General features: G+C 38.3%; 1 protein-coding gene and 1 pseudogene across 1 annotated transcript in view; one reads left to right on the top strand and one right to left on the bottom strand.

Annotated features, from left to right (window-relative positions):
• The window catches only part of Nbas (neuroblastoma amplified sequence), a 284,959-nt gene that overhangs the window by 202,649 nt on the left and 63,087 nt on the right, over window positions 1-19,223 (bottom strand). The window contains exons 11-13 of the mRNA XM_013013552.1: window positions 16,484-16,552; window positions 9,869-9,997; window positions 1,729-1,792 (exon numbers count right to left, since the gene is read on the bottom strand). Coding sequence (XP_012869006.1) covers window positions 1,729-1,792; window positions 9,869-9,997; window positions 16,484-16,552 — 262 coding nt within the window. The remainder of the gene's footprint in view (window positions 1-1,728; window positions 1,793-9,868; window positions 9,998-16,483; window positions 16,553-19,223) is intronic.
• LOC105983732 lies at window positions 17,456-18,103 on the top strand (annotated as a pseudogene).

Raw genomic sequence — 19,223 nt, 5'->3', positions numbered from 1 at the left:
ATTGTTATTTTCTTCAACTTCCTTTTTTAAATTTTTCAAGTTTTCATGATAGAGGCACTTCACATTTTTTATTAATTTAATTCCTAAGTATTTTTGAGGTTATTGAAAGTAAGAGTTACTTTCCTGATCTTACTCAATCTTTTCTGTGTTGACATACAGAAAAGCTACTGATTTTTGTGGAATGATTTTATACCCTTTACCGGAGTTTGGAATCAGCTCTAGTATTTTGGGGGAGGAGTATATAGGTTTCTTTAAGAACATGATCATGTCATCTGCAACAAGAAATGGTTTTATTTCTTTCTTTCCTTTGGATCCTCTTTGTGTTTTTCTAGCACCATATTGAAGAGGGGTGAAAAGAGTGGCTATCCTTGTCTCACTTCTGATTTTAGAGGGTATTTTTAGTTTTTCATCATTAAGTATTCTAAAAAAGGGGGAAAAATCTTGTCAAAAACCTAAGTATGTACTTCAGAAAGTGATAGGTCACTATTGTCAACATGAAAAGGTAAAAGGTATGTGTCAAGCTCAAATATAAAGATTACAAAAAATTTAGGAAAATGTACATCTATCTCCTTCAATCAAACACTGAGAAAATTACAGTAAAATAGTAACAAGAAGGAAGGAAGACAGTTACATAACAGCTCCAGTGATGATTTCCCTCTTGAACATTTAAATAAATAACATTTAATAACATTTAAATACTTGCCTTGAAAAATTCAAGGCAAATAAAAATTTGGGAATTAAAATGAATTATGGTTCACCAAACTGAGGAATTCACAAGAAAGTGCCAGAATATTTAATTATAATTCCAATGTACCACAATGGCAACAATATGGCTTAAAGATGTTATAAATTTTAAAATATACTTATACTAAGGAGAAAAAGTCCCAGACCATGAAAATAACTAGTTATTTTAACAACAACAAGAAAAAGACCATAACACCATTTTTTTCCTAAAGCAGGCTAAGACAATTCATATAAGTAAGAAAGTTCAAGAACAGGATTTGATCTTGGGAAAGGAAGGAAAGAAGGCAAGCAGGTAAGAGGGTGGGAAGGAGGAAGGGAAGAAGGGAGGGAAGAAAGGAGGGAGAGACAGAGGGAGGGACGGAGAGGGAGAAAGGGGGGGGGAAGGAGGGAGGGCAGCCAACCACAGCAATCAAAACATAATTATCTCCAAGTCCCAAGACATCCTTTGAGGGTTTGTCCTTGGGTGAGGATCTTACAGCTATCCTCTTCACAATGTCCAGGAACATGTGCACAGAAATGTCTCTTGGGCCTGGACCTCAGTGTGCAATTCAGCACTGGCCCCTAGCACGACTGGCAGGTGGACCTTGGGGTTCTGCTTATCTTTCAGAAAATTCTTACCATAAGAAAATGGGGTCTGAATGTAATTTAAAACAACAACAACAACTGCGTCTAGCACAGTAAAGTAGCACATACACACATAGTTATAGCACTTGAGAGGCTAGGGTACAAGGATGAGTTCAAAGCCAGCATGGGCTATACAGCAAAGTCCCAACACAATAAAACTAAAGGGAGATAAGGACAAATGGAAGAGGGAAGGAAACAAACTAGGTTTCTGCCTTGATCCACTGGTATGATACCTTGTGTTTCTTCCAAGGTGAGGCAGAAGTATCAAGGGACTGTTTGTATCAACCTAAAGAACATTTCATACTAGATAGTAAAAAGAGTCTCCTTTAAGGTTGTAATGATCCTATTCTTCCAACTCACCTTTTAGTTTCTTTCTCTTCTCAGTAGAAAGCCTCCAATGAGGATTAAGTTCATCAAACCCTGGCTAAATAGGAAAACATGTACACAGTTTATTGAGCCAACCATGGGGGAAAAAAGTGTGAGAAAATCAACAAGTGCTATGCAATATTCAAAACAAATTGTGGAGAAAGTGCCTTCCCTTGATCTCTTGGTTACAGATAATTGAAGTTTCCCCTCTCTAATAGTGTTGCAAAGCAATAGTTATTAGACATAAAATGATCACAAGGCCAAACTGACTCAATCTGATGGAAGAAACAGCATTCATAAGAATGAGAAAACTGCAAGGATACAAATAATAATAAAGTCAAAACTAGATACACAGAAGCTATTACACACACACACACACACACACACACACACACACACACACAGCACATCTACATGTCAAGAGGCTACAGTTAATGTTATAACCACATACTGGCCTGGGTACAATTCAAGTAAAAAACTTTCCATTAACAGGTGCCAAGGCCCCACTGAGCTTTCAGAGCATTAAGATTTGACTAGGCAACCTCCATGTCACCAACTAGTTCTACTTTTCTATGACCAAAAATGTACTAAATAAAAGAAATTAAGCCCGGTGATCTGGCGATACCATGCCGCCGTTGGCAGCACAGTGAGACTGCAGTAGCTCTTGAACATAAGCATGTGAGATTAAGCCATGGCCAGACGCCTCCTGGCTTAATTTATGTTCCTTATTTAATCTTCAAAATTACAATAGCATGAAAAAAACAGTTGTTTGTATATGTAACTGAAATCTTAAATCTAAATGACAACAAAAGTGTTGTCAATAGGGTTAATACAGCTTGAAACAATTGATTACACATTCTACAGAGAAGCTCAAGTTTGTAGGTTTTTAACACAAAAAGAAATGATCAATGTTTGAGTAAATGGTACTTTTAATTATCCTGACTTAAACAATGAACATTGAATACATGTTCAGAAGCATCAGACTGTACTCTCTAAATATGTACAATTATGTAAAATTGAAATTTTTTAAATGTTATAAAAAAAACATAAAATAAAAATTAGTAGTACTAGTCTTAGTAGAATTATACTTAAAAGCATTTTGACTGCCAAAAACAAGGTTGTAGGCGAATGGCTCATATTCCAGAATATTAAACAGACTCTGCTTTCACATCCCTGAAAGAACTTCCTGTTCTCACTATCACAGACAGCAGTCCCAGAACAGAAGACATGTTCCTCTAACCTCACCAGAAAAAAAAACTGTTATCAAAATCCACTTACATGCCAAAGGCTGAAATATGGTGACCAGCTTCCTTACGCATAAGAAGGTAAATCTTCATAAATTTTGAAGACTTAGAATACAATAATCAACTGCACTGGCATCTTATCTGGCCATTTGCCGGGCAGCTGGTAGCCTTCCAGTGACTCTCAGAATGACCCTGCTTAGATCACATGCCCCCCAAGGCACTTATCTATTTGTTTGATTGGAGTTTTTGAGACAACAGTGTATTTATGTAGCCCCAGCTAGCCTTGACCTTTCCTCATCCTGTCTCAGCGTCTCTTGTACTGGGATTACACAATGCAAACCACATCCAGATCTCTTCCACCAATATGATGACACTAAAATTGCATTCTAGAGTATACAAGGGCAACAGGAAACAAACTTCTAAAATTTGAATCCTTTCAAGCAGCAATAATTATGATTGAACTTTGGGTAAATTTAAGGACATGAAGATCACAGTGAAATTTGTCTGGAAATCTTGAGGGGAAAAAATAAAAAGAAATAACCTCACCAGCATAAATACTTTGAGAATTCAAAGTATGCCTGTATGATGAGGGCTAAGCATGTAGCTTGGTGGTAGAAGTGCTTTCCATCCACTACGACCACCATCCAAAGACAACAATATTCCTTGCAGGCTGTTTCAATTACGGACATCCTTGCATAACGCTTAAACTACAGACATCTCCTGCAAATTCAATGCTGAGCCAAAGATGAAAATCAGTTCTTCATGACGAATTCTGTCATACTTTCCTTGGTTGTCCCAAATGCATCAGAGTGCCCATTTGTTATAGAAGCTAAATGTTGAAGGAGTAAATAATGAATCCTGTAAATCTCCAAATTGCAACTCAAATGCCCCTCTAAGCTTTAGGAACATTAACTGGTATAATACTAGTCTTTCTTTTCCCTTTCGAAAGTGTGGCTTCACGGGGCACCAGTGGCCTATGCCTGTATATCATAACTACTCAGGAGGCTGAGATCTGAGGCTCATGGTTCGAAGCCAGCCCAAGCAGGAAAATTCATGAGACTCTACCTACAATTAAACACCCTAAAAGCGGGAAGTGGAGCTGTGGCTCAAAGTGGTAGAGTACTAGACTTGAACACAGAAACACAAGGACGGTGCCCAGGCCCTGACTTCAAGCCGTAGGACCAGCACAAAAAAGAGAACAAAAGAATGAAAGGATGAAAGAACGAAAGGAAGGAAGGAAGGAAGGAAGGAAGGAAGGAAGGAAAGAAGGAAGGAAGGAAGGAAGGAAGGAAGGAAGGGAGGGAGGGAGGGAGGGAGGGAGGGAGGGAGGGAGGGAAAAGAAAAGAAAAGAAGTATGGCTTCACCTATTTAATCAAGGAATACTACTCATTTACTCTATGAGATAAGGAAAAGAAACTGACACTACAGGTCCTACACAAATGAGATACTGTGCTAAGAAATAAGGGTAAATTAGTAAAACCCAAGATCAAAATTTTAACCATTCACAAGGGTTCAGATCTACATGCCAGGGGTCTTCAAAGAATATAGAGAGAATCTTGGATATAAGCCTGAGAAAGATGAAGAGAATTCAAGAAATACAAAGAAAGCCTTTTGGTGCTATGCTTTTAAAGTTGGATAAAATTTGGATGCAATGTATAAAATCAATACAGGTCATAAAGCAAAAAATGGAAAAAAAGTACAGAAGGAGGAAAACACATTAGTTCACCTATACTAAAGGACACAATACTTAACCATCTTCATTTTTGCCTGTTTCAAATCTAAGTCATGATTTTTTTTATTGAGGTAACTTCATGCATTAATAAATTAACCACTATTAAATGCCTGTATTTCAGTCTTATACATACGCAGCAAACATTTAATTTCACAATACTTGACACTGGTGAAATTATCCATACAATATATTTAAGAGAAAAGCCCAAACAAAATTCCAAACTTCACTCAGACAGAGGCGGCCTGCAAGACTGGCAACCAAGTTGTCTCTCCACAGTTTCCTAGGGAATATCACTGCTCCCCTCTTACACCCATGCTACCCGAAATGTCCCCCAGCCCTAAGAACTTCATCCTCAATTATGTGTTTGGCTCTGCCACACTACAGCTGAAACTGGTCCATGCACTGCAGACACGGCTCTGAAGGCATCAGCACCATCTTCCCCACAACCCAGAGTAACGTTCACCCAAGGGCCCTGCTCCAGACGCCATGAGGTTGTAAGCCAAAAAGTAGACTTCATGTCACTTCTTGTACGTGTCCAGGCTCAGAATATGATACCCCAAAGAATGGCACCTTGGCATGCTGAATACTTTGAATGGAAGGACACTTGAGATACAACGGCAAGGTCTCACTGACCTCCTCCTCACTCGCTCCCAAAATAAGTCACAGAAACCAGAATTCCTCTTTCCCAAGTAGAACACAGAGACCAGATCTCTTCTCTAAAGAAATTCACAAAAGCTATGAAAGTTATCTCTCTCTTCTTTCCAGAAGACCTTCTTCCACAGGTCCTGCCCATATGAGGGGAGGTGGGCAGTTGTCTCCTACTGAGAGAAGAGAGACCAGGAAGAATCTGGACAGGCCTTGCTGAGATTCCACTTCAGTCTATGCATATAACCTTTTTGTCCAATCACATTTCTATATATCTGTCCATTCTTCATCACAACTAAACATAAAACTCAGCTTTCCATGAGTCTTTGGGTTTCACTTCTGAAGTCTCCCATACCATGTAAAACTTTGATTAAATTAAATCATTATGTTTTTATCTGTTAGCCTGACTCTGTCGGGATGGGAGGGTGCACATACTTGCTATAGTGGGTCTTGATCTCAGAGTACACTACCACTTGAGCCCACCTCCACTTTCAGTTGTACAGGTGGTTAACTGGAGATGAGAGTCCCTTGGATTTGTCTATCTGGGCTGGCTTTGATCTGAAATCCTGAGATCTCAGCTTCCTGAGTAGCTAGGATTATGGCCATTGCCAGGCCATGCCTCTAAAGCCATCTGCTCCTAGTTTCGGGAGCTCAGTGAGGAGTAGCTGAGAATGACTAACTCTGAGGCCTGCAAATTCAAGTCTGTAACTACTGACAAAAAGCAAGCTGAAGAGGAAAGAGTGTTTTTGTTGTTTTTTTTTAACCATCAGCTCCCTTGGATCTCTGCCTCTAACGCCTAGTGGAGAATGGAAAGTAAAAGTTTCCACATTCAGGTTGGCAGCAAGAAGTTGTTACTAAATAAATGTTTTAGGCTTTTTCTCTTATCAATCTGAGTGGTATAGGAGTGTCTTTTATTATAGGAGTATCTGCCAGAACTCTCATATAAACTATGGAGGAAAAGAATCACACCTTTCTTCTCCAACATATTCTTGACAAAAGCAACATTGTAAATGTTTATCCATTCCACAAATATTTATTCATATTTAATATTCTAAGCCTATGCTAGTCTGCACATGAAATATACATGCAGTGCCAATTCTCAAAGAGCTCACAGTTTCGCAAAGTTGTGAAGACAGCTGTGGATTCTATCAAGATTAACCACGTGGACTTCCATCCTCCCTCTTAACCCTCACTGACTCATCCATTTCACAGTATCCGTGCATGAGTCTAACACCTACCCTGTGTTAACAAGAGGATAAAATGAAAACAAACAAATAAAAAAGGAAAGTTTCTATTCCACCTATTCTAGACCTGCAGAAGTGTAAACAGGCAAGTAGAAAATTCCTGCAGAGAAAAATTAAGAACAAAAATATACAAGAAGATATAAATATACAGGAAATGTTTGAAATGAGAATCATTCAAGCAATTTTACTCTATTCCATACTTGAACAAAATTTAACACTCACAGATTTCTAGCCAGATGGATTTTCATATTGACAATGAAAGCTGAAGTATTTAATCAACTCAAAACTGGAAGGAAGTAAATCAGAATAGGCACTTCCACAACCATGTCTAATCATTAGGATTAACAGAGAAAACAGTCACACAAAGCACATTAAAAAAATTAATAAGACAGCAAATTCCATGATGAACAACCCAACAAGCTAAATTCATGTTTTTGGTAAAAATAAATAAATAAAAATTTAAAAAGTTCAAAGTATCACATGGCTGCAGTAACCAGTAGCTTCATCTTAGGCAATGTCTGGACTAAAATTATAACACACTACATTCCACATGACTATGCACTCCACTGTAAGCTCACTTGTCCGTCCACTCATTTGCTAGAGGAGCAAAAGGCCTGCCTGGCCTGGCCTTGCTCCCTGGCCCTGCTTGCCTGCCTGGCCCAGCTCATTTGATTACTGCTGAGGAATGAGGAAAGCGAAGCTGTTTCAGCATTGTTTTACAGACCCGATTTCTCTTTTTATTTTATTACAAAGGTGATATATAGGGGGGTTGCAGTTACATAAGTAAGGTAATGAATACATTTCTTTTTGAACAGTTACCCCCTTCACTCTCCCGCTCCTCCCCGCCACCCCAAGTTGTAAAGCTCTTTCTAACATAGTGTCTAGTAAGTATCACTGTTGTATTGGTTCACCCTTTGTCCCACCATTTCTGTGATTAACCCTTTCCATCCTCAAATCAGATAAACTTACATACAAGACAAATTGTACAGAAATCAAAACAGTGATGACAGAGAATAAACCAAAGGCGGGGTGGAAGAGAAAGAAAGAACTGCAAACAATACAGTAGAAAAACCTCTTGTTTCCATTTCATGGAGTTCATTTTGATAAGCATCGCTTTATATGGTCATATGCACATAGCTATTGAACCATTGTGATCCTCTGCTAAGAATAGCCTAGACATTCTAGTTATTACAAATGTTTCTTTGGGTCTGGCTTACTTCGCTTAATATAATTTTTTCCAACTCTTCCATTTCCTTACAAATGGGGTAATATCATTCTTTCTGCTGGAAACATAGAATTCCATTGTGTGTGTGTGTGTGTGTGTGTGTGTGTGTATACACACATATGTATACATATGCATACACATACATACACACATGCATGCATGCATCCATATTATGGGATTTCTCTCTAAAGGAACTCCAGAGATGCATACAAAAGACACTTCTACTTTTGGAAAATGACTATTATACCTCTCACTGAAAAGGACAATATTATATTTCTCACTGACTCCTACTATCTGTGTACATTTCTAGGGCCTCTGAATAATGAATTGTATGACAGAGTAGATGTCACTGATAGAAACTTAGTATCTTTCTCCTGTACTCCATTAACTTTACATGTATGAATCTTCTTCAGCCAGATAAAAGGCAATATTTATAAGTGTAAAAACTGTAAGTAGATTCTCCAAGAAAAGGTTTGACTTACAATGTCAAGAAAATCTGAATCAAAATGTTAGATCACAACACTTAGTGATCTCAGGCAAATTGTCCTGCACTGTTCCTCATCTGTTAAAAATGGGTATAAAAGGTTTTTACTTAGTAGAGTTGTTGTGAGATAAATAAAAATATGAAAAGTTCTCTAAAAATAAACCAGCTTTACTACACAAGTTTATGTCCACAGATCATTCTCCCCAATCCTACCAGTAAATTCCAAGCCTTTCCTTTGGAGCTTCTATTTCTATATTAACATGTTACCTTAATCTTTTCCTTATAACTTCCCATACAAAACCAAGAATATCCTAAAGGTAGAGACAGACTCACTTCCTATTCTAGAATGCAATACAGAACCAAAAAACACTTAAGGGGTAGAGAGGCATGGCTCAGTAGTAGAGAAAGCATTAGATCCTGAGTTTAAACACTGACCATTAAAAAAAGTCAACAAATACTTAAGCCTTATTATTTTATAATTATCATGGATTCAGGAACAACCTACTCCACTTTACAGAAAAATCACACACAATCATTACTTGTACTTACTAGAGTACACTAACACCTATACTAAAATCCCACACCAAAACTCAATTTAATATGATTCATTTCTAGGGCACAGAAGATACATTCCATTTACATTCAAATTCAATATACATTCAAATTATTATTTTTGGAAAACAGTACTTACTGCCTTCACCTCATGCCCACTATATCTTACAAATAAAGTTAGAAAGTCACCATGAGAGGCTCTATTTATTCTGGTACCTAACACTACACCAGTCTATCAAGTTGTTCAAGAATTTAGCCTCTCTGAGAGCCTAAGAAGTCTGTATTACAGACGCAGAGGAAAAGATTTGTCTCTGTGCTTTAAAAGGTTACCAAATAAAAGTCAGTATAAAAATAAATACCCACCCTGACTTATATAACTGTAGCCCCTCTGTACATCACCTTTACAATAACAATTTTTTAAAAATAAAATAAGTAAATAGATCTCCCCACAAGACAGAATCCTGTTATCATATATTATTATTACACATAAATCTAATATTTCACATTACAGTAAGTTCCCAAACTAACCAAGGGCTTGAGAAATCTCATGGAGACAAAAACATGTTAGATATGCTAGCATTTACTAGACTGATATATATATATAAGTCTACCTTTTGTAAATGTTTTTTTTTGTTTTTTGTTTTTTTGCCTACATGGCCAGGGAAAGAGCACAGACATGAGAGTCAGATAGAAATCACACTCAGCTCCACAGCTTACCTGTCCCATAACAGAACAAATGCTTGAGCTCTACTGCTTACTTGGCCCATAACATCTCAGAGTTCTACTGAGGTGGACATAAGTCGGTGCACAAAGCACTGCCCCACAAGTTCCACCAATACCCAGTGTCAGTCTAATTTAAGTTTGCCCTATGGTGCTGCAATCAACTGGTATGAAAACTTAACTGAATAATAGGATGGTCTGAGGCTAATTAACAGCTCTGTGATACAAAAAAAAAAATCACCAAAATACAATTGGTACTGACAAAACAATGAAAACCAAGCGACATACCTGCTCATTTTGATCCCAGACCCCCTGCTGTTTTAGGGATGGGATGGCCCAGATGCTCAGTTTCCCTGAGAAGTGGATGGCTGCAAGGAGGCTCCCATCAGGAGAAAGGCTCATCTTGAAGATTCCATCCTGTACAAGATGGTAAGGTTAAATCTAAGGACTTAGGTGGATTAGAAACAACTTCCAGAATTAAATGGTAATCATTAGAGTTGTTATGTTATAAATGAACACTAGTAATGAAGGGTTGCACCACTACATATCACTGTCAATGCACTCCAGAACAAAGAAGCAAGACTTCTTTTTTTTCTCCTGCTGGTCCCCAGGCTTAAGCTCAGGGACTCGTGCTCCCTCAGCTTGCTTGCTCACAGCTGGCTCTTTACATTTGAGCCATCTCCAATTCAGCTATCTTGGCTGATTAATTGGAGAGGAAGTCTCAGGACTTTTCATTCCTGGGCTGGCTTTGTATAAAGAACCTCCAGATCTCAGATTCCTCAGCAGAGGAGTGAGTCTGTGGTCTATTTTAGAGGGTTAACATTTATACATACCCTCAAATCCAAATATGTGAGTGTTATAAAAACATCCCCTCACAATCAGGCACTGCAGGCTCATGTCTATTATCCTAGCTACTCAGATGGTTAAGTTATAAGGATGGCAATTCAAAGCCAACCCAACACAGGCAAGGCTATGAGATGCTTATGTCCAATTAGCCACCACAAAGCTCTAAGTGCAGCTGTGGCTCAAGTGGAAGAGCATTAGCCTTGAGCAAAAAAGCTCAGGGATACCTAGGCCCTGAGTTCAAGCCCGAGGTCTGGAACACGCATAAACAAACATACACACATATGAAATATCCCCTGATTATTAATTATCATGAGTTCTCATTAAGTTTTAGGTGTTAGTCTTACTAGATTGTGAATTCTTTAAAATTTGGACCCTTACTGGAAGTAATAACTAAGAAATACATGGTCTTTTCCAGAATGACAAAAGAATAACTGATTTGAAGATAATTGTACAATTCTTTAAATGGGTGAATTATACTATATATGAATACTTTATAGAATTGTCATTAACCCACACTTTTTCTTGATGTGATTTCCTCTTTCTACTTTTATTAACCCACTAGCTCAAATGTCCATTTGACCGTCTCTTAATTAAAAACACTAATTAAAGCCTTCTTATTTAGATAAGACCTTTATAATAAAATTTCCATCTGTCCTTTCTAAGAGAGGGGGCTTTTAGGAATTCAATTTTAGCACTTGGTACTGAGATTAGCTTAATGTGTCTTAGTCTCATTATGTGGTTATCATCTATGTGGAACTGTTAAAAATAAGTGAGTTCCTATTTTCTGTACCTTTTAAGTATATGATACATTAAAATGAAAGTGCTGAATGTACCTAGTACTTACATCCAACCCATTCTGAATTACTACGTATTTTTAAGGAAAGATATTTCAGATCAATAAAAGATAATTTTATAATGCAGCTCTTCCAACATTCCACAAGTCCTTATTGAACATTGTATTTTCAACAATAAATATTACATGCAGGCTCTGCACTACAATCTGAATAATCAGCAGTAAACAAGATAAACATAAATCATTACCCTCCAGGAGTTTAGTACAGGGCTGAGGAATGTGACTCAGTAGTTAAGCCCTTGTCTAGAATATATAAGGCCTTGGGTCCCATCTCTAGTACTAAACAGAACAAAAGGTTAATTAATAGATGCATGAGCCCAGTAAATTAGAGATTCATCAAAAAAATTAAAAAGCCAGAGGTAGAACTGTGGCTCAAGTAATAAAGCATCTGCCTAGCAAGCTTTACAAAGCCCTTATTTCAAAAAACACCAAAACCAAAGTATTCTTCAATTAAAAAAAAAAAGTCACCCTCAAAAATGTAGTGAATTATCTGCGATCAAAACATTAGGAAAGTCTGAAGAAGCCAGTTATCTAAACTACAAGGTAAAGCACTCCCAGGAGGCTCATAGTCCAGGATGGCCCAGGCATTAAGTCAATAAAGAAGCCCTACCTTAATAATAACCAATGAAAAAGAGTAGAAGTATGGCTAGAGTGGCAGAGCTCCTGCCTAGCAAGTATGAGGCCTTGAGTTCAATCCCCAGGACAGCCAAAAGAAAAATATATAAACATATATTTAGAAAAAATCTAAACGAATATCATTTGTAAAAGAATATAATCCTGATTATAAGTATACTCTTAAAATAAAATTGGGCTGGGATGTGCCTAATATGCATGAAGCCCTGGTTCGATTCCTCAGAACCAAGTAAACAGAAAAGGCTGGTAGTGGCACTGTGGCTCAAGTGACAGAGTGCTAGCCTTAAGCAAAAGAAGGTCAGGGACAATGCACAGGCCCTGAGTTCAAGCTCCAGGACTGGCACAAAAAAAAAAAAAAAAGTATTGTCAAACAACCAAAAGTTAATTATTTAAACTAATATAAATTGAGGGCATATGAAGGCGTAATTCAAGCTGAACCTGTAAACTACTCTTTTTAGTTAATGCATTACAGATATAACGAAATTAATAAGTAATGGAGGGTGAGAAAGGATGAATATGGCCAAAATAAATTGCTGGCATGTGTGATAACAAAACCTACTAGACTGCATTAGGAAGAAAAGGGAGTGAATAAGGAGGAGGGATAATGGGGTGAGGAGGGGGATTGAGATTGAGTGGAATGCATTGTATACGAGTGTGGAAATGTCACAATGAACTCTACTTATAGAGCTAATCAAGGATTTACAAAAGACATTAACAGACCAATAACAGCTACCATGACTATTATGTATTGAGTGTCGGCCAGGTGACAGTCACTGTCTTAACCACCCTCTAGTCCTGTCCTGCAACAGTCACTACCATGAACTACCCTTTAATCCTGTCCAACCTCAGTGTGTCATTTTATAGTGTGAAAAAGGAAAGAATGAACTAAAATATTAAATGGAATGACTACATAGACAAACAAATTCCTTTTTAAAAGCACTAATGCTTAAAAAGGAATATGATTTAAAAGAACAACATGACTGCTTTATTAAACTTGAATGGTAAAATAGGCCATTCTGAGATAAAGCATAATTAGTCACTTGGCTATCTTAAGTATAGCACATCTTCACTTCGGTTTCTTCCATTTTCCAACTAAGGTTTTAATAAACTGCCAACTGCAAGAGGTAAGGAAACGGCAGTGATCTCAGGAAACCTAAAACCAAACCCATGTTTCTAGGTGAGAGAACTAAGGAAGCCATTTGTCTTGAGGCTTCAGTTTCTTCACAAAAAAATAGGCCCATAATGCCAGAAACAAAAACTTGCTGGGAAAACCCCTGCTTGTGAGGAAGTATTCACAATAAGAAGTTCCTTTCAACTCTAAAATTAACAACACTCAAAATCTATGAGCTATAATTACCTTTGGGCCAAGAATCTCTAGGTAAGACAACAAACCCAACATCATCTTTACTGGGAAGTACTGGTTGTAGAATACAAAACTCAAAACCTTTTTCAAAAGCCATAAGAATTCTGGTACAATGTGTCACAAAAAAGGGGTGAAAGTACAAGGAAATTAATTGCCTTTCCTCAACCACAGAGGATCCTGACATGAGAAAAGCTGTGTTTCCCCACAAAAGAACCAACAGCAGTGGTCAAACATCACACATCTTGGACTTCCAGGAGATGAAAGAAACCATGGGAAATGGTCATTTATAATGATCAGATTTATACCTATCTATTAATATACAAAGTGAGCTAATAAACAGCTCCTCTTTTTTTTCTTTTTTTTTATTGTGAAAATACCATACAGAGGGGTTACAATTACATGGGCAAGGTAATGAGTACATTTCTTATCAAGCGTTGTTGCCACCTCCTTTGTTTCCCTTTCCCATCCCTTCCCATCTCCCCCCACCTCCCACCCCCCACCAAAGTTGTAAAGTTCATTTTTCGACATAACGTCTTGTACATCTCATACCTACCATATATGATGCAGACAAAATCATAAGCATCTAGCCCCCAAATAGTTCTTATTTCAATTATTAATGTAATTATATTAGTAAGTAAAATCAAACATCTACAGATTCTCTACCTCAGCACACTGGTGTGTCCCACTGTGATCCTCTCAGGTATTTCCCATACCTGGGCACATACTACCTCCAGAACAGAGCCATCCCCTTCCCCTTCCTGCTAGAGGTCCTTTTCCTCCCTCCAACATTCATACCAAGTAACAAACACCTCCAAAGCTGAATGCTTCTTCTTCTGTGTTTCATTAGTTCCCTGTACTACATTAGAATGCATGATACTTTCTTGCTTTGCTGCTCCTTCAAGGCCTGTCTTTCCACTGTGTTCAGGGCTCCTTGAGGAAGTTCACTGCAGTATAATCATCTATTTATTCTCAGCCCTAGTGCTGTACCTGGCTCAAGTATATGATTATTGCCTGACTGAAATTAATTAATACTGAAATTCTACCACCTTGTTTAATTATATTCAATAGACCTAAAGAACCACAACAAAACAAAACAAAATTCTCTTAAGTTTGTGGAAGACAAGGAGCTACTTATTATTTAGAAGTCACTACAGAGAAAGGGAACAGGTTCCAGGGAGAAAGGCAAAGTGACACCTCTGAGTTCTAACATGGTAATCTAAAGAACCACAGAGGCAGCAGAGCACATTATAACAGAACAAACTTCAATGCAGTGGCCAAGTCATCTAGAATTGCATATGTTTCTTTGTCTGAAAAATGAAGACAACTCCATAAAATAACTAAAGAACTAGATACCAGTGTCACTAGGACTCAGAATGAAAGAGACTTTCTAGACACAGGGAGGAGTGTGAGTGCTCTACTCCTATCAACAGACCCACAAACCCATCCAGAACATGTGACTGTGCTGAAGTCAATGACAGAGAAGTAATTAGAACTTAGAATTTACAATATATTCAATACATGCAGCAACAGAATTCTCATTACAACTCCCTTATTGGTTTAGCAAAGGAATTGAAAAAGGAGAAAAATGAGGCTATTTGGTTCTTCCCAAGACAGGAGTATGATTTCCTATTCCTATTCCTATTCCCTATTAGTTAAGAGTCTCAGAGAGAGAGCAAAATTGGCCAGCTCCTCAGAGGCAGGGCTCGCCCTCCTGAGCCACGTGCATTCACAATGCAAGGGCCCAGCTCCATGCCATGGACCACGCCACTCCTACCACGTAACAAAATGAAAGACATTGGTAACCAAAACCACAGATCATTCTTGGAGCATCAATAATCTCAAATGTGGGAGGAATTTTTCCTTTAGTTTTACAATTTTAAAAAGAACAAAGAAAGTAAATCAGACTTTGCTGAGGCAAAGAGGGAGAATCCCAGCAGGAGAGTGCATGAGGATGAACACGCTCAAACACTATACACACACACACACACACACACATATATACATATACATATATGAAAATAATGTTATCTCAAGAAGGGAGATTTTAAGAAGGGATAAGGGACAGTGAGGGAGGTTAATGGAATGCATAGTACACGTGTAGGGGCATGTCACAATGAATATATGTAATATATGCCAATAAAAAAATCTTTTTCTGTCTACTTTTTTTATTAGCATCCATTCTCTGAACAAGGGAAATTTCACTGTGATGGCCTATGTATGCATTGTGTGAACCCTGATCAGACTCAACATCTCCATTACTCTCTACATAATCTAAAGTAGCTCATTGTTTCACTTCCGCATATCTATATACCTATTTAAACCATACCACCTTCTTCACCCTCTATTTGCCCTACTTCGTCCCACTGGTGCCCAAACCCTAGACCTATTTTTCATTTTCTTTTCTACCTTTCTTGTTGTTGGTGTAAAAATCACTCCCAAATCCACTGGAGGAACCATGCATTTTCAGATTTTAATCTTTAAAATAATTTCAAGAAAGTTATGCTTGCCTAGTGCCAGTGGCTTGGGCCTATAACAGTAACTACTCAAGATGATGAAATCCCATATACTGCTTTGTAGAATGGGAACTTTTTTGTACAACTACTTAAAGATAATTAAAAGAAGAAGAAGAAAAAAAGAATGATGATGAAATCCAGAAAATCATGGTTCAAAGTCAACTCAAGTGTGAGAGACTCCATCTCCAACTAAGCAGCAAAGAACTAGAGGCATGGCTAGAGGCATGGCTCAAGTGGTAGAGCATCAGCCCAGCAACTGAGCCAAGCAAGCACCAGAACCCAGTATGAACCAAACAAGCAACGCTACTCTTAAAATAACACTTGTTTCCCTTCTGGCAATGAAAAAGGAACCTCATATGGACAAAAAAAATTCACATGACTTTTAAGATAAAATAAAAAATTCACATATGCATTGCTTCGGAAAAATCCTTTAGGATATATCATCAGACCATAGGTGGACTAGGTTCATTTTCTAAAATATAATTTTTTTAGTTTAGATTGATATACTCTAAAATGCACAAATTTTGAGTAAATACCTCTACAAATTCTTACGATTACATATAACTATATTGCATATAATTATGAATACACCTACATGAATGTTCACCTACTAGAATGTTCATGGTTCAACTTTAACCTTAAGGAAATCAGGAGAAAAGACTTTCAAAATGCAAGATGAAGCAAATTTGTGTTACCTGTTCTTGTCCCTGGCGACTGTAAAACTTGACACTTATCATCCTTAATAATCCCAGTGTCTTCGGGACCTGAAAATACATAGGTATCATATGAAGAAAGTTAGTTGAATAGTTTCTTATATGTCTGTGGTCCTTTGATCATGAAATTCAAAATTAATAAATCCTATTATTTAGAAAAATAGTTAAGGAAAACACCATTGGGGTTAAGGGTGTAGCTAAGTGATAGGTCACCCATATACCAGGCCTGAGTTCAATTCCCAACACCACAAAAAAAAAAAAAAAAAAATACAGTTGCAAAGGACTTAATGTAGATTATGAGGCCTAACTGGCCCAACCCTAAACTCATTTTCTAAAAAAAAATCACCAGCTATCAAGGACTGTGGTTAAGATTCTCCTTTGTTTGGGGTGGAATGTGGGGGGAAATCACCAAGTAGAAAAATCTTCTAAAATATATCCATGATCAAATGTTTTTCAAAGTACATCAATAACAAGTCTAGCACAAGTTATGCAAATTAGAATCTACCACAAGATCTTCTCAAATGAAGCTGTCCCAGGTTACCATTTTATCCTAGCATCACTGTGGAAAAGTCTAAATTTAAAACAGAAATTTTATTATTAGGAAGTGATTCTATCCTTAAAATACCAGGAAAAAAAACTCAGTCATTTAGAAACAGTTCACATAATGCAACCCAATTTTATGGCTAGGTTTAAGAAATATAAGAAGCAAGGAAAGAAGACAAATGTAACTTTAAAACTGGAAAATAGGACAGAAGGCACGGTTCAAGTGGAGGAAGGGGCAAGGCCTTTGGTCAGGGGAGGGGTACTGGCAGGAGGAAGTTAAGGCAACAAGGGAAAGAGGATGAAGGTGAACTGTGTTGGAAATAGTTTGCTTACAAGTACAAAACTAGAACAATGTAATGTGCTGAATATGTTTTAATTAGTGGGGAGGCCCCCCCTCAAGACACTCCCAAGATGGCAGACCTATTAGCCTCCATCCTGAGCTCCATGAAGAAGCAGCCCAGCCTTGGTGACCAGGAGAGTTGGCACAATGCCCGAGAGCAGGCTGCCTGCCTGAAGAAACTACAACAACAAGACAAACAACAGAAAGTGGATTTTTATAAAACGATGCAGAAAGAGGTGTCAGATTTCAACCAAGACAGTGGGCGGGGATCAAGAAAAAGTTTCTGTCTATGAAGAAGACAGAGGAGAGCATTACTACACAACGTGGTGGAAGCTGCAGGCCTGACGTTCTTCTTCCAGAAGATGATGTCACTGTTATGGTCTTCTTTTGAAACCCTCAGATGAAGAGCTGGACCCTAGTCATGAGGAGGCACGGGACTCCAAGAAGGCTGAAGAGAATCAGAAGCTGAAGGAGCTGGTCCAGAGGCAGTAAGACCTATGGTGATGAGCTCAGCCAGTAACTACAAAGACAAGTACAGCCATCTCATTGGCAAGGGAGCAGCCAAGGAGGTAGCCCACAAGCTACAGGCCAACAAGACCTATGGCCATGTGCCAGTGGCCAGTAAAAGGTACACATACTCCATTGAAGAGGCCATGAATGAGATCAGAGCCAAGAAACATCTTCAGCAGAGTGGGGAAGAATTGCCAACTTCCTCCTAGACATCCCACCCAGGTCCCTTTGGCCTCTAGGGCAGAACAAGGGATGAGAAAGGACAAATCTGTTGTTATTAGAACCTATCCTGGAACCCCACCTCCGAACTCCCTTCTACCAGCCAGCATTCAGGTTGGGGGAAGCAGGTGTTCCTTTTGTTTTGACACATACGTGACGTGTGTGTCTGTATATGTGGAAGAGAGTGAATGGGCAGGTAGATATTTAATCTGTATTACTTTGTTCTCCTTGGGATACTTTCTCATGGGGCTGAGGTTACTTTACATTCAATAAGCACAGTTTGACAAGAAAAGAGAAGAAAAGAAAAAGAAAGGAAAGGAAAGGAAAGGAAAGGAAAGGAAAGGAAAGGAAAGGAAAGGAAAGGAAAGGAAAGGAAAGGAAAAGAAAGAATAGAAAAAGGAAGGAAGGAAGAAGGAATGAAGAAAGGAAGGAAGGAAGGAAGAAGGAAGTGGGGAAAGGAGGAAGGGAGAGTGACAGTAGGTAATGTTGATTGGGATACATTGCATACATGTGTGAAGAATGATGAAACATGTCCCTTGTTCAACTAAGTAACATAAGCTAATAAAAAATAAAACAACAAGCTGGGTGCCAGTGGCTCACACCTGTAATCCTAGCTACTCAGGAGGCTGAGATCTAAGGATCACAATTCAAAGCCAGCCCAGGCAGGAAAATCTTCTATCCAATTGAACACCAGAAATCCAGAAGTGGCGCTGCGGCTCAAAAGGCAAAGCACTAGCCTTGAGCTAAAGAGTTCAAGAACAGTGCCCAGACCCAGAGTTCACGCTCCACAACCAACAATCAATCAATCAATATATAAATAAAACAGAAATAGACTAAAAAAATTCTTTATGACTTTGAGATAGGTAAGAATATCTCACGCTATAGCTCAAGTGGTAGAGTGCTAGCTAGCCTTGAGCTGAAGGGCAGCACTCAGGCCCAGAGTTCAAGCCCCATGACCGACAAAAAAAAAAAAAAAAAAAGATTATCATGGGCTGGGAAGTTGGCTCAGTGGTAAGAGTGCTTGCCTTGCATGCCTGAGGCCCTGGGTTCGATTCCTCAGCACCACATAAGCAAAAAGAAAAAAGCCAGAAGTGGCACTGTGGCTCAAGT

Source organism: Dipodomys ordii, unplaced genomic scaffold (assembly GCF_000151885.1).
Source record: "Dipodomys ordii isolate 6190 unplaced genomic scaffold, Dord_2.0 Scaffold20, whole genome shotgun sequence".
NCBI lineage: Eukaryota > Metazoa > Chordata > Mammalia > Rodentia > Heteromyidae > Dipodomys > Dipodomys ordii.
Note: the sequence above shows the minus strand (reverse complement) of the source record. Positions and strands in the feature narration are given on the sequence as shown.